The sequence below is a fragment of the Sprattus sprattus genome, assembly GCF_963457725.1.
Source record: "Sprattus sprattus genome assembly, chromosome: 8".
Taxonomy (NCBI): Eukaryota; Metazoa; Chordata; class Actinopteri; order Clupeiformes; family Clupeidae; genus Sprattus; species Sprattus sprattus.
In genome coordinates this window covers 13,116,852-13,132,464 of record NC_137927.1, presented here as the reverse complement: position 1 = coordinate 13,132,464, position 15,613 = coordinate 13,116,852, and the positions used below count along the sequence as shown (strand labels likewise).

Below are 15,613 nucleotides of genomic sequence, written 5' to 3'. Positions count from 1 at the left end.
TTTTAGTATAACGACACCTGTGTCTGAAAGGTCAATTCACTGGCTAATCAGTATTCCTGGCTACCGTTACACCATGAAGACAAAAGAACACTACAAGCAACTCGGAGAAAAGGATATTGAAAAGTATAAGTTTGTGGAAGGATACAAAAAAATGTCCAAGGCACTAAACATCCCATGGAGTTCTGTTAAATATATCATCAAGAACTAGAAGGAATATGGAACATGTGTAAATCTGCCTAGAGCAGGCCGTCCTCACAAACTGAGTGATTGTGCAAGAAGAAGACTAGTGAGAGAGGCCACCAAGACACCTATGACTACTCTGAAGTAGTTACAAGCTTCAGCAGCTGAGATGAGAGTGACTCTGCATACAACAACTGTTGCCTGGGTTCTTCACCATCAAAGCTTTATGAAAGAGTGGCAAAGAGAAAGCCACTGTTGAAGAAAACTCATATAAAAGCAGCAATACTAAGTTTCTCGTCCAAAACTAGTAAACTCATTACCTAAAAGGCATGAAATAACCTTGCAAACATCACCAACAGCCCAGCTGACACGGATAGGAGGTTGTCAACACACTATCTGGTGTCTTTTGGCAGTTTAGCTGGAAATATCATGCATGTGAAATCTTTTCTTCCATTTTTGCAGGGTGTACCAGCCCGTTACACAGAACTACATAGGGCATATCCTGGATGGCTTGTGGGGAAGGCACAGGTGTTTATCCGTCCTTCACATGACCATATGCTATCAAAATGAATTTGAGGATGGTACCAAAACTAGTTGCCTGTAAAACCATATCTTAAAAAGTGCCAAATTGTTGCATAGTGTTACTTTAAATCTCGACTACAGTTTGCCAAAGGGCATGTGGGCAGTGTTGTAGTAACGAAGTAGAAATACTCGTCACTGTACTTAAGTCGTTTTTGGGATATTTGTACTTTATATTTCTGTTGACTTTTACTTCGCTACATTTTGCAAAGAAACCTCATACTTTTACTCCGATACATTTCCCCTGAAACCTTCAATACTCGTTACAAAATCAAATCATCTTTAGAAAAAAAGTAAATTATGAAAGTGATGAGACCAATGTCGAGGACTGTGGTAGAACACAGGTTTGGCGAATGGTCCTAGCGGTCCTTTTGACCGTTCGCAAAAGCCACCTTACTGTAGTTACTGTTGCTACGTCGTACAAAACTCCTAGGACTGTCAACCCAAAAGCATGGCTAGGACGAGGACAAGCGCTATATATGTCAGTGTCAGTGATTCTTTTCTTTAGGGAGTAATGTCTCCGCGATATCCTCCAGATCAAGGCAAAATGGACAGCAATATTTGTTGGAAGGACATGTCCAAAACGTGCATGTTGCTGAAAGTAGGCTATTCTATAGTCTTCAGCCCAAGAATAGCGAGACTGAATTCTCGCAATTTTGAGAACCAACTTCTTTTGAAGATGAACAGGACATTTTTCATTTTTAAGTAATGACTGGGTTGTTGTTACTTTCGGTGCTGCTTTAGTATTGCCTATTGTGTTAAAATTGCGTTTAAATCAGCCCATGTTTATAAGTTTGCTCATTTTAGTCTGAATAAACTTCATAATTCAAAACATTTTTTTTTTTTAAATGTATTAACAGCATTTACTTGTACTTTTACTTTCAATACTTAAGTACATTTAATATCAGAAAATTACTTTTGATACTTAAGTACAGTAAAGATCAGATACTTTAATTTACTCAAGTAGTATTTTAAAAGGTGACTTTTACTTTTACTTGAGTAATTTTCCACTATCTGTACTTTTACTCAATATGGCTTTTGGGTACTTTATACACCACTGCATGTGGGAAACTCCATGGTCAAGTGGAAGAAAGTTCTGTGGTCTAATGTGACCAAAGTGGAGCTTTGACAAGACGCTTTGTTTGACGGACACCAAACACTGCAAATCACCACAAACGCACCATCCCCACTGTGAAGCATGGTGGTGGCGGCATCATGCTGTTGGGATGCTTCTCGGCAGCCGGCCCTGGATTGCTTGTAAAGGGTTGATAGAGGGTAAAATGATTTGAGCAAAAATATTGGGATATCTTTGAGGACAATCTAGTTCTAATTAACTACGGCTTGGGAGAATATTTATTTTCCAGGAAGACAATTACCTGAGGCATAGGCCTACAGTGAAAGCTACACAGAAATGGTTTAAATACAAAAGTTAAATCCCAGACTTGAATCCAATAGAGAATTTGTGGCTGCACTCGAAAAGGGCTGTTCATGCCATATCCCCGCGCAACCTTGCTTGAGCAGTTTTTCAAAGAAGAATGGAGTAAAATTGCAGTGTCCAGATGTGCAAGCCTGATTTAGAGCTATCCACACAGACTCAGTGTTTGCAGCCAAATATTGACTTGAAGGGGGTGAATATTTATGCATTCACTTATATTTCATTACATATTTTTATTTAATTGACAGTACTTTGTAGAAATCAGTTTTCACTTTGACATTTTTTTTTGGTAATTTTTCTTGTCAAACAGCCAACTATTGACCATGATTGATTTATAAAAGCAATAAAAGGGTAAAACATCCAAGGGGGTGAAAACTTATGCAAGGCACTGTACATCAGAAAAGAAGAAATGTGTACACTGGGTTAAAATTCCCTTTTACTTTTTTCCACAATCACATGTCAGTCCTGATAAAGGATTGCTGCTATTAATGTTTCCATTTTCAAGAGTATATTTCTATTTGATGGCATTGCAATCAGAATATTTCAATGTATGCACATAAACGGCACTGTCTATATTATACTATAGCATTTATGCATGCTATGTTCATGTATCCAATTGTATATTCTAGTGACCTTGGAATGTACATTATCCATGGAAGTTGGTGAGAGTGTTAGTGGTAATCTGTGTTCTATTGCCCAAGACCTGGCCTACACACATCTGCACCGGTTCCCAATGTACATACATTCTCTTACACATGAGTGGCAGCTGAGTGAACAGGACAAGGACAAGGACAAGGCCATCTAGAAAATATTTTACAAATCATACTATTTTGAAAATGTAGTGTATACGTCATTGTAAAATCTATTAATCTATCTTCAGGGATTTTGGCAGATTGAGACAAAAAGCATGGAGAACAAAGATTTCCTTCAAAGTGCTGTTTTATTTAAAAGAAAGGTGAAACTAAAAACAACTATGACAGCTTTAGTTAGCGGCGATAGTCTGGTCCATCCAGGCACGGAGCTCGGTGACGCGGGCGTACACTCCAGGCATGGTGGGGGTGCAGGTGCCACTGCCCCAGGACACAATACCAACCAGGGTCCAGGCTCCAGCCTTCTCACAGACCAGGGGGCCACCAGAGTCACCCTGCGGCACACAGACCACAGAACACATTAAAGACTGGAGACACACATCTGGGCAATGTTTACACATGATTATTTGATCATGGCATAAATCTTTGGAAAGGTATAGATCCATCAATACATAATGACATTACCACTATCTTTAAAGGTTTTCAAGTTCTTAAAAGATGGACATTTCAAAAGGATTAAGAGACAACTGGCGTGTTAATTTGAATCAGACAGCATGAGAATGTGTACCATGCAAGAGGAGGCACCGGAGGCTCCAGCGCAGATCATGAGGTCGGTGATCTTGTTGCCCCAGAACTTCTTGCACTGCTGGTTGTCCAGCAGGGGCAGAGAGGCCTGCTGCAGGAGGGCAGGGGTGTCAGCGTCTGAAAGGGACAAATCCACATAAGTGAGGTCAACAGGGAGAGAAAGTACTTACGTTGAGGAGAAGACCACCACTATTACATTCAAGGCCTTCAAAGAGTAGTACAGTATAGAACACTTACTAATTGTTTTGTTTAGATCACTCTACATTGCATAGATTAATATTGATTTATAGAAGCTCCATTTGAGCATTGGTGGTGGTTATTCAATTCACTTACTATTGTGCTTAGTCAGACCCCATCCGGAGGTGACACACCTCATACCACCGGCGAAGTTGTCGTTGGTCTCAGCCACACAGACGGGAGACACACGGGGGTTCATCTGGGCGGGAGAGGCCAGCTTGATCAGGAGGATGTCGTTGTTGATGGTGTAGCCATTGTAACGGGGGTGCTTGAAGACCTACACAACAGAAGAAATGTCATCAGTGGTTTGAAGCAACAGTATAACAAGTTTAAGTATGTTAAGCCATTTAACAACCTGCTTTAAATTATCTAGCTCCATTAATAAGACCAATTGATGTATTTCATTTGAGACACCCACCTTGCTGACCTTCATGACCTGGACGTTCTCAGCATTGGAAGAGCGGTCATGCTCACCCAGGATCACACGGTGGGAAGTCCTAAATTCAACATTTACAGGATTACAGGTATTGAGAATTATGAAATGATATAATATGATATGATTAATTATATTATATTACATTTTATCTAGATGAAAGCATTCTCACCTCACGTTGCAGTGGGCAGCAGTCACAACCCAGTTCTCACTGACCAGAGATCCACCACAGAAATGGAAGCCAGTGTAGTCCTGCATGGTGCACAGACACAGATCTCACTTTAGCTCAGAGATTGTATTCTCATTGTGCAAATGCATGACATACACTGTTTATTGCACTATTGTATGTGTTTTATTGTGTATATTCAACATGTTTCCCACCCAATAAGAATCATATAGATATGGATATAGATATCTAGACATAGACATCTAAGCAAAAAAAATGAAGTGGGTTGAATTAATAAATAAAATTATTCTAAATGTGATCACAGTTGATACACATTATTTCTACCCCTCAAATGTACTTTACCTGCAGGGACACCTGCCAGGGCCAGGAGCCGGGCACAGCCTCCTCACCGTTGACGATCCTGGAGTAGCCAGTGACAACGGGCTTGATGGCAGGAATGCCACAGCCTGAAAAGACAAACACATGGTTAAGCTACTGAGTCCACTCCAAACTATACACTGCATGAGGTGTGTAAAAAACATCTCGAGATGCAGTGCTGATTGAAAATTCAAAATCAAAAACAAAGTTCAAACTGAACACTGTTGTTTTCATGGACTCTAGTAATGAACACAGATATCTGACTTACCAAAGGCTGAGCTCACAAAGGCAAGACAGGACAGGATCCACAGGAAGGCCATGTTTTTAGCTTGAGACACCCTCTCAAGAGCTGGTCCTTTTATACACCTGGGGTCTGGACTGAACTTCACCCACAGCATCTGTTACACCTCTGATAAAACCTGTTACATTCTCACATGGATTCTAAAAATACTACAGTTGTTTGCATAGTAGATTATGAAGAGGGGGAAAACTTTTTAATGGAAAAAGACGACCCCTTTTGTAGAACAAATAGCACAGTTTCATAATGCACAGCTGTCAATACCCTATTTTTGAATGTTGATCAAAATGCAGACCTCTTCAACAGGTATCAAACACACACCTCAGACCAACACTTGCACAAACCAGCAGGTCCGTGCAATCAAGGGATCTAAATTCAAATCAGGCATGGGTCAAATTAATAAAGAAGTATGAGTTTTGAGGAAATTAGTAGGTTAATTTCAGGTAGATTTGCGATGCTTTATGTTCTGAACTAAAGGATTGAGTATGTTGAATCCATTCCCTTTTGGTAGCAGTATAAGTACAATTCTGCTGAGGATTGATGTCAAAGACATCTTTAATTAGAGATTATTATTATCAACTTCAAATAACTTGAATGTATGCATCATAAAATAATCATATCAAATGTAGTTTGTACTGTTTTTTATTGGTAACAACATTATTGTAAAATGTAAAACGTGGTTGAATTTGCTCAAAGTATACATTCAGTAATATCATCTTTAAATCAAATGAATGGGGGGATTAAATTAATGAAATACTGTTTTGTTTTGAGTGTCGCAATGGCTGGTTTGTTTACATGATTTCACTGTCAAGTGTATTTTGTACAGATGGACATTTCATTTCACGGGTCTTCTCTATGGCAAAGCCATACATCCATTAGTTAAGTGAAGGAATGAGATCTGAGACATGACATAACTTCTGGGTAAAAGGCACCACATGTACATTAAAGATCAGGATGAGAGTTTTCAGTGGAAAAATCGCTGAGAACTGTGCAACTGTTACCCACTGATAACCAGATAAGGCAACTCAGTGAGATTAATATTTTACCCAGGTTGACCATGCTTAGCTGTCCTGAAATAAAGGTCAGTTGTTGTGTGGGTTTTTATTGAGGTTGCAGAGGTATATAAGGTCACTCCGGTCTCATCTCTCATCAGTCTCAAAAATGGCTTTCCTGTGGTTGGTGTCTTGCTTTGCTTTCATCAGTGCAGCCTATGGTAAGTGTGTTTTTTTTTTGCACTGTTTCTTTTGATCTGAATTGTCTCTCTTCACGGGTCACGGGTATCAGTCATCACCCAGGGATATTCAATCAGTGTTGAGGGAACATGAAACATCTTTGAGTTAGATGGTGCTCGAAAGAATGAACTTTCTGAAATTCATTGAATCATTTCAAACAAACATAAGGGTGGCCTGTGCTGTGCATCCTATTATTTTCAGCCTTTTAAAAAGCACTTAAATCTGCATCTGTCGTTTCAAGGCTGTGGCGCCCCTGCCATCCCTCCCGTTGTGACTGGCTATGCCCGCATCGTCAACGGTGAGGAGGCTGTGCCCCACTCCTGGCCCTGGCAGGTGTCCCTGCAGGTTTGTATCACATGGCTATTTACTCTCCTCCTGCTTCTCTTTCTAAGAAAAACAACTTTGCATTTCTTGAATTCTTTATGAGAAAGACATTGTGACCCTTGATGTTTCAGCAAACCTCCGGCTTCCACTTCTGTGGTGCCTCTCTGGTCAATGAGAACTGGGTTGTGACTGCTGCCCACTGCAACGTGAGGTAACTGACACATGTTTCCAATCAGCTTTACTATAGTTATGTTGCACACAGTACAAATGCAGGTTTAGAGTATATTTCACTCCATATCTTTCACAATATACAACCAATGAAATACAGTGCCAGGGGAGAATGATTAATTTCAATAATTGACATAAAAGCTGAAAAAAAGCTGAGAGCAACACTAATTTACTCCCACCAACTTTAGACACAGCGGGAGGCCTACTCCATTATAGCTGCAGTGGTCACACAAACTACTTGGCAGGCAGAGAGCTCTGTTGTCTTTGGACACTTTCAAGAGCCAAGAAGTGTCTTAGGGACGTTTTCTCTTAGAACATCTATATTTTGTACTGCCTTTCAAAATGTAGTGCTGTTTATCTTGAGGATTCTGGAAAAAAAAAACATGTTTACAGCAGCTGCAAGGTCTGTCCATCTCTGGTACTTTTTACACTGCGTGTTGCATACTGCTGTGTAACAGAGCTGCATACTAAAATGGATTTTGCACTGTTCCAGGACCAGCCACAATGTGGTTCTTGGAGAGCATGACAGAGGAAGCTCCGGAGAGGCCACCCAGACCATGAAAGTGGAGAAGGTAGGAGACATGAGAGTAACATACACTTACAAACAGAGGGCCATCACCACATTTTTACTTTACACTGACTTACCAATGGAGAGTTACTAGTTTCAATTCTCTGGATACTATGTCCACACACCGAAAATAGAGTTGAAGAATTATTTTACGACCATGAACATATAGCCTAATGGTTATTGCACTGAAAAGGTTCGGTTGATCATATTTATGAAATAAGAGAACTGCAAGCCTTGCATTACTTCTCGCTTCAGGTCTTCACCCACCCCGAGTGGAACCCCCGCACCATCAACAACGACATTGCCCTCATCAAGCTGGCCTCCCCTGTGGTCATGAGCAATAAAGTTGGCCCCGTGTGCCTGGCTGAGACCGCCGATGTCTTTGCCCCTGGAACGACCTGCGTGACCTCCGGCTGGGGTCTGACCCGCCACAATGGTGAGAGGCCAGTAGAATGCATTTACCTGTAGGGATCACTGGATCACTGGATATGCTATGTGATCAGCTCTGGTATTCTGTTTAAAAGCTCTAAACCACTTTCAAACACTCAAAAAACATAACTGTAAACATGGCCTGACAAAATATTTTAAAACTCTATCTCCTTAGTGAACGCCATGCTGACCCTCCCCCCACCCTCTCTCTTTCAGCTATGTTCACCCCCAACAAGCTGCAGCAGGCTGCCCTTCCCATTCTGTCCCCCGAGCAGTGCAAGTCGCACTGGGGAAGCCAGATCTCCGATGTCATGATCTGCGCTGGTGCCGACGGCGCCTCCTCCTGCATGGTGAGAGACTCACTGAGCACCCCCCGTCCCTCAAGGAACATGCTCACACGGGCCTACAGTTCCTATGGTCTCTGTTTGCATGGTCTTTTCCTGCTTTGAAAGGGTCAGCCATAGGACAGTTTGGGCTCCTAATATGAGGCTGTTAGTCTACCTACTAACTCTAACAGCTGGATCTAGATGTTTTGTTCAGATACTTTTCCGTACCTGATATGCAAAACCCACTCCTGACTAATCCTGACTGAGATGTGATGCAAGGGTGTCTTTTTTGTAGAAATATGTAGCACATGTTCCCATTTCTTAATTAATGATCTCTTTCCGGTCTTCCTCTTCTTCTTCCTTTGTTCGCCTTCTCTTTCCCTTCGGTCATGTTCACAGGGTGACTCCGGTGGCCCCCTGGTGTGCCAGAAGGACAACGCCTGGACCCTGGTGGGTATCGTGTCCTGGGGCAGCAGCAGATGCTCCACCACTACCCCTGCTGTGTACGCCCGCGTCACCGAGTTTAGCGCCTGGGTGGACCAGATCCTGGCTGCCAACTAAATGGACATTGCCTCCATAATGTCACACAGAGGACAATGTCACCTCTTTGTATGCCACTCTAACTTGTCACAATAAAGGCAGTGAAACTCAAGCATCTTGTGTTCTTAGTATTTCTTTCAAAGCAAAGCTATGACTCAGTACTAGCACTAGAGGGTAATGTTGATCCATGAGAAAAATATCAATGCACATTCATTATTTTATGGGCTGATTAATAGGGGAAAGGACTTTTGTCTGGTCAAGTTGGCGCATTTGGCAGCTTACTTCTCTTGTTTATTTGATATTTGAACTACACATATCACATACATCACTGTAATTAAATAACAGGTTCACACAAATGTATCAAAGTCAATGTTATTTTGCACGTATTCAATACATCGTATACCAAAACTTCACAAATCCTATCTAACAATCCTTTTACATGAGAATTACATTAGAGTATATTCTGGACAGAAAATCGAATTCATGTGATATTGCTTATAAAATGAATCTGGAAAAAGGCTCTGAGCTATAGGTCATCTCAGTATGACAACTGAGCATCAGGTGTTTCCATGACAACACCATGGAGATGACAAAATACATCTTCAGAAAAAAGCAAAGCAAAACAAACACAACACTGAAGACAATAAAGATGCAAAAGCTGATATACCACTCTGACTCACGGATGACTTCTTATTCTTCTTTTCAAATATGCTTTGAAGACCACGCTATACGCTATACGCTATAACAAAGCTCAAGACAGAGTCCTCTTGATAAAAATGAAAAAAATTGAATTCAGCATGCAGCTTGAAGGCCACAAGCCGAGCCAACATAATCACGACAATCACCCACATCAACACACATTTCTGTGGAAAGAGAAAGTGATGGTGAATGCTGTGTTTTTCCCACACATAGCAGGAGCACAGATGATATGGTGCTCCAAAAACAGTCAGAAGAGAGGAATAGATACAAAATGTACTCTGTAATGTTCAATTTATTACTGTTATTTACAGGGCAAGGGACACTGAACTGTGTGAGATAATACCTTTGTATTCTGTGTACACTCAAACATGCTAAAGGGAATTCTTTGCATCAGAGGATAACACCATGTGAGTAAGGGAACACTAATAGATGTATGATTTCATTCTTTCAATTTTTAAGACTCAACCTGCCAACACTGTCATATTATACCCTGCAAACCCTTATTTAGGACATTACAAGAGGAGATAGGCCAAATGATAAGTAGAGTCCTCAGCGTGACCCTACTGAGTACCATCAGAGCACCCCCATCGTAATCACCGCATATCTCTCCACATGTCTCTCTCCACACTCCCCTTTCATGTGGCCAAAGCCTGTGAGGGGGAATCACTCATCATATTTCTGAAGCACATCAATCTCATTTGCTCCCAGTGGGAGACAAGGGGATTTTGCAGACCTGTGAGGACACTTGCAGCAATCACTCGGGGAGGATCCGCTTCTTTCGTGTTGTCTCAGTGGGTGTGCTTTGGTGGCTGCTTTCTGTGAGTTCATCATAGGCGCCACAGGGGTGTATGTATGTGCTGGATGTGAAGAAAGCTAAGCTGTATTCAAACCATTCTATGTCCACAGATGATGGCTGGCAGGTTTTACAATATCAAAGTTGATTTTTTAAATTTTATTTTACATATCCCATAAACTGTTCTGATGGTTTTGGGAACATTTTGTGTAACATTTCAATGTTGAGACTATTGGGGTTTATATTTTTCCCTAGAAAATGATAATATGTGTTTATACATATATTTTTCACCCAGGCTTTGGACATTCAGATCTAAAGCTATCTAGCGGGTTTTTTTCTGCTCCCTTTTCTCTAAACGAGCTTTCCTGGCTGGAGCTATAGACACATTGACATGTAATTAGTAGCATGTGTGACTGACGATTAAACTCTACATTTGTGCCATCTTGAAAACACTGGCATTTCCCTCAGCATATGCACGTCTTTTAAAAGATCTGCAGAAGTACAGATTTGTATATGAGCTGCTGATCACATGTGACGCACCACATAAATAATATGACATATTTAATAGCCATGCACCTTCCAGATCACTACAGGCACAAAGATTCACTCCCATTCCAGTGGAGATAACAGCACTTATATGGTAATGAGCCCTGCAAGTAGTTACCCCTGCCATCCTTACAAACATAGTGTGCCCATGTGTAGTGGTCTGTTATCCTCGAGCTGTCACGCGGAGGCTCACAGCAGACACATCCAGCAAACAGACCACCTCTAATATTAATACAGGGAAATTAACCTATGCAAATCCAAACACAATGGGTAGTCTGGGTGACAATGGTATCTATAATTGTAATCGGATCATAATAGCCTCAAAGTTGTTTTCATGCCTCAGAAGATATTCAATCCAGGACATCTCTGATCTTAAAATCAGCAGATATTTCCCCTGGCCAGGCTTAACAATCTTGCAGGAAAGTCCCATCACAAATGAGGAAGTGACCTCCTTTTTCCATCAAACCTGATTAGCTGATCACCACCTCATCTGTCCTGTTTTCTGCAGTCCATGTGTTGCAATTATGATGAGCATCTAGCCTTGGATCTATCATGCTAAATGCTCTGAAGACATGTTCTATTTATAATCCAGAGGGTTTACTTATCCACAGTACCCTATAGATATACTTATCTACTTGGATGTTTTGTGTATATTATCTCCTTCAAACTCGTCAAGCTTTGCCTCTCATCTTCAACTTTCAAATAGAGCTCTGCTCTGTCTGAATTGGATTCTTTGTTCTATTGACTGAGAGCTACAAACGCTTATTTGAGTCTTCCTACATCAAATCTCTCCTACTTATTGTCATCTCCTCTCCACAGAACCACCACAGCATACCAGAGATGTATTCTTGGCTTAAACCATTCAGTGATTTATAGACCAGTAGCAGCACTTTAAAATATATTTTGTTACTAACTGGATGCCAGTACAAGGATTTTGGAACTGTGGTAATGTGCTCTGTTGTCTTGGTCCTGAATAGAATTCTAACAAGTCCAGTTACTAGAACATTACAATGATCCACCTTATTGGAGATAAAAGCATGGATGAGCTTCTCTTCTCTTTTTGGGACACCAAGTCCTTGATTCTGGCTATATTTTTAAGATGATAGAAGTTTGTTGGTGCTTGCATTGGTATAACTGGTGAAGGTGAGATCTGAGGATTTTAGGACGCCAAGATTCCGGATTTTCTCTTTGGTTTTTAGAGGGACTTCACTCTCAAGGTCTTATGCAAGCTGTGCTCTAGTCCAGCATGACTCAGATTGTGACATAAGACATTCTAGTGCTGAGCAGATCAATGAGCAGATCAATTCTAATTGAATGGTCATTCATTCCACAGTTTGAAGAGAATGCATTATTTGAGGGAGAAATTGCGCTAGAGAAACCTTTGGAGTCATGAACATGGAACAACATTCCTGTCCTCCATTCTCATCCCCATTACACAAATCTTTTATTCGGTCTTCAATTGAGTATTAGGAGACCCAAAAGCTGCATAAATGTACACGCATTGCTTAGAAACCCAATGCTTCTATGGGGTTTTGTGAGTTGTTCATCTCAAAGAGAACAGAAAAAGTCTGCAGTGATCAAACAATTGTGGGACATCAATAGCCAACGTTCACCCTGGACTCAGCATTGTTATCCGAAAAACCCAGCTGAGTCAAGCATTCTGTATGTAACCTAATATCCTGGGGAATTTGAGCAGTGGGATTGTTGCTTTTGAAAAATGACAGGAATTTAGATTATGTTTTATTTTTTTCAATATCTTACCACAAACTAAAACAGGCAGTTCTGACCTGATAAAAGAGTCAACTCCCATCAATGCCTGATGTGATTGCTTTTGGCCAGATAGATACATTCAAAAGGTTCTCTTTCTTACTGAATAGGCTTTAAACTTCCTAAAGGGCCAACCTTTAAAATACAATAACAAAAAAATATATAGCTGCAAGCAGCGATGGCGGTTTCCTCCTCCAGACATTGCGAACCAGGGAAGAATGTATATTTGTGACAATTTGTCACTGTATAGAAAAATCCATGCTGCAGACTTGCCAATGGGATATTACATTTCTAATGCATTACTTTGAAGATCCTCAAGGGCCATGGCTTCAAGCTAAGAGTGAGAAGGGGTGTGGTCATCCCTAAATTTCCTTAAATGTTGTGTGTGTGTGCTTGTGCGTGTCAAAGGAGCCTGTCCCTGTGTGTGTGTGTGTGTGAGAGAGAGAATCTGGAGGGCACACGCGCGCAAGACCAGAGGGGCAGAGGCAGACCGTCTATTGAGAAACACCCTAGCAATTAGCCAAGCATGCGTATTTCAAATATTCACCAAAAATCTACTTTCAATTTTTTTTCAGATATGTGTTCTAAGCATTCTCAAGTTTCTTCACATGAACTTGTGATTCAATCAGAGTATCACTTTTTGACCTGTTGATGTGTAAAGCATTGTTTTAACGTTAACAATCCATCCAATTTGCTTTATATCAATCATTTTTGAAGATATGAAGTTGCCTTTGCACATGGCAACATGTTGTAGTGTCTTCCAGTGACATTTCAAGTTTGGTGTTGATTTGTCAAAGATTTGCCAAGATATGACTTCACTTCCTGTTTGGCGACTTTTCTGCTGAATTTGAGTTGCTGTACCGGACAAACGGTTGTGAGGATCGAAATTCTGTTGATAGCTTTTGTGAGGCTAGGTCTGAAGATCATCTCTGGTGATTTTGATGAAGATTTGCAAAAAAATTGTAGGAGGAGTAGGCTTTCAAAGGTTTTTGATAAAACCGGAAATAGCGGAAAATCCATATAACCGGAAATTGACGCCATGAGGTGGGTTCAATTCATCTTGATCCAGGGAATCCAATGGTACCTCATTTTTGAAAATGTTACAAAAGTCCAATTTTGACCTGTTGGTGACGCTAGATTGGTGTAATGAGAGCCATGAAACTTGGTGTGAATGAAGAAGGGACTGTCCTTAATGCGTGTGCCAAATTTCACAAAAAGTTACCATATGGTTATAGGGGCTGCCATTGACTAACAGAATAATACTAACAGATACAATAGCTAAATATAGCTGCAAGCAGCGATGGAGGTTTCCTCCTCCAAACATTGCGAACCAGGGAAAAATGTAATTTTGTGACAATTTGTCACTGTATAGAAAAATCCATGCTGCAGACTTGCCAATGGGATATTACATTTCAAATCCAACATTTACAATGCTTTTGCCCTGAAGTTTAGACTGAGTGGAGGTTGTGTGTGTGCGCTTACCCTGTGTGTCTGTGAGAATGTATGTGTGTGACACCAAGCTGTGTGTCTGTGAGAATGTGTGTGCGTAAAACAAAGCCTGCGCGTGTGTTAAGGGGAGACTGAGTGTGTGAGATTTAGGAGCCGCGCGGATGAGGAGACAGAGACATTCTATAGAGAACCACCCTAGCAAGTAGTCAAGCATGCATGTTTCAAATATTCATCTACTTTTCATCTTACAGTCAACTTTTTTTCAGATTTGTGTACTAAACACTCTCAAGTGTCTTCATATGAACTTGTGATTGAATCAGAGTTTCACTATTTGACCTGCAGATGTGTAAAGCATTATTTTAGCGTTAACAATTTCTCCAATTTGCTTTATATCAATCATTTTTCAAGATATGAAGTTGCCTTTGCACATGGGAACATGTTGTAGTGTCTTCCAAGTGACATACCAGTTTGGTGTTGATATCTTAAAGATTAGCTGAGATATGACTTCACTTCCTGTTTGGCCACTTTTCTGCTGAATTTGAGTGGCTGTACCGGACAAACCATATGGTAACTTTTTGTGAAATTCGGCACAATCATTAAGGACAGTCCCTTCTTTATTCATACAAAGTTTCATGTCTCTCATTATACCACTCTAGCGCCACCAACGGGTCAAAGTTGGACTTGTGTTAACACACGCAACTTTTGAACCGCATGACCGATTTTCAAAAATGAGGTACCATTGGATTCCCTGGATCAAGACGAATTAAACACACCCTGTGGCGTAAATTTCACTCAAATATTTGCTGACATATGACTTCACTTCCTGTTTAGCCGCTTTTCTGCTGAATTTGAGTGGCTGTACCGGTCAAACGGTTGTGAGGATCAAAATTCTGTTCGATAACTTTTGTGAGGCTATGTCTGAAGATCATCTCCGGTGATTTTGAAGAAGATTTGCCAAAAATTGTAGGAGGAGTAGGCTTTCAAAGGTTTTTGATAAAACCGGAAATAGCGGGAAATCTGTATAACCGGAAATTGACGCCATGGGGTGGGTTTAATTCGTCTTGATCCAGGGAGTCCAATGGTACCTCATTTATGAAAATCGGTTACACGGTTCAAAAGTTGCGTGTGTTACAAAAGTCCAACTTTGACCTGTTGGTGGCGCTAGAGTGGTCTATTGAGAGCCATGAAAATTGGTGTGAATGAAGAAGGGACTGTCCTTAATTGCAGCAACATAATAAGAAAGCCTACAATAACAATAGGTTACCTCCTACCGGAGGAAACCTAAAAATGGGTAGGTAAGTCAGTCAAAAATATTTACTCCCAATCACACCCCCACCCCCAAAGTCTTTTTCTGGTCTTGTAGTCGACAAGTAGTCAGTTCCAACAACATGAAAAAGAAAATTAGGCCGACCCCAATTTGATTGAGTCGGTTTAGTCAAGGCAAACCAACCAAATGTTTCTATCAACCAAACACTGTTTCTATAAAGATATACATGTTTAGAGCTTGCTTCTTTCAAACATAAGCAAGCCTCACCTGGCAGGGTCAAGGACCTAAAGCAAAGATGAATGCAAAGGGAGACATGGTTGAATCATCACGGCTTCACAGAAGTCT

At 40.8% G+C, this 15,613-nt stretch overlaps 2 protein-coding genes across 2 annotated transcripts; one reads left to right on the top strand and one right to left on the bottom strand.

Moving 5' to 3' along the window:
- Positions 1 to 3,176: 3,176 nt before the first annotated feature.
- Positions 3,177 to 5,122, bottom strand: LOC308369055 (chymotrypsin A-like; the record flags this gene model as incomplete). Its single annotated transcript, XM_080843388.1, has 7 exons — positions 3,177 to 3,338; positions 3,572 to 3,705; positions 3,922 to 4,102; positions 4,244 to 4,322; positions 4,431 to 4,510; positions 4,788 to 4,891; positions 5,071 to 5,122. 7 exons carry the CDS (start codon positions 5,120 to 5,122, stop codon positions 3,177 to 3,179), a joined length of 792 nt encoding a protein of 263 aa, XP_080699514.1.
- Positions 5,123 to 6,261: 1,139 nt separating this feature from the next.
- Positions 6,262 to 8,768, top strand: ctrb.3 (chymotrypsinogen B, tandem duplicate 3; the record flags this gene model as incomplete). Its single annotated transcript, XM_080843444.1, has 7 exons — positions 6,262 to 6,313; positions 6,574 to 6,677; positions 6,788 to 6,867; positions 7,378 to 7,456; positions 7,708 to 7,888; positions 8,098 to 8,231; positions 8,607 to 8,768. The coding sequence occupies 7 exons, from the start codon at positions 6,262 to 6,264 to the stop codon at positions 8,766 to 8,768; spliced, it is 792 nt and encodes a 263-aa protein (XP_080699570.1).
- Between the last annotated feature and the right edge of the window lie 6,845 nt (positions 8,769 to 15,613).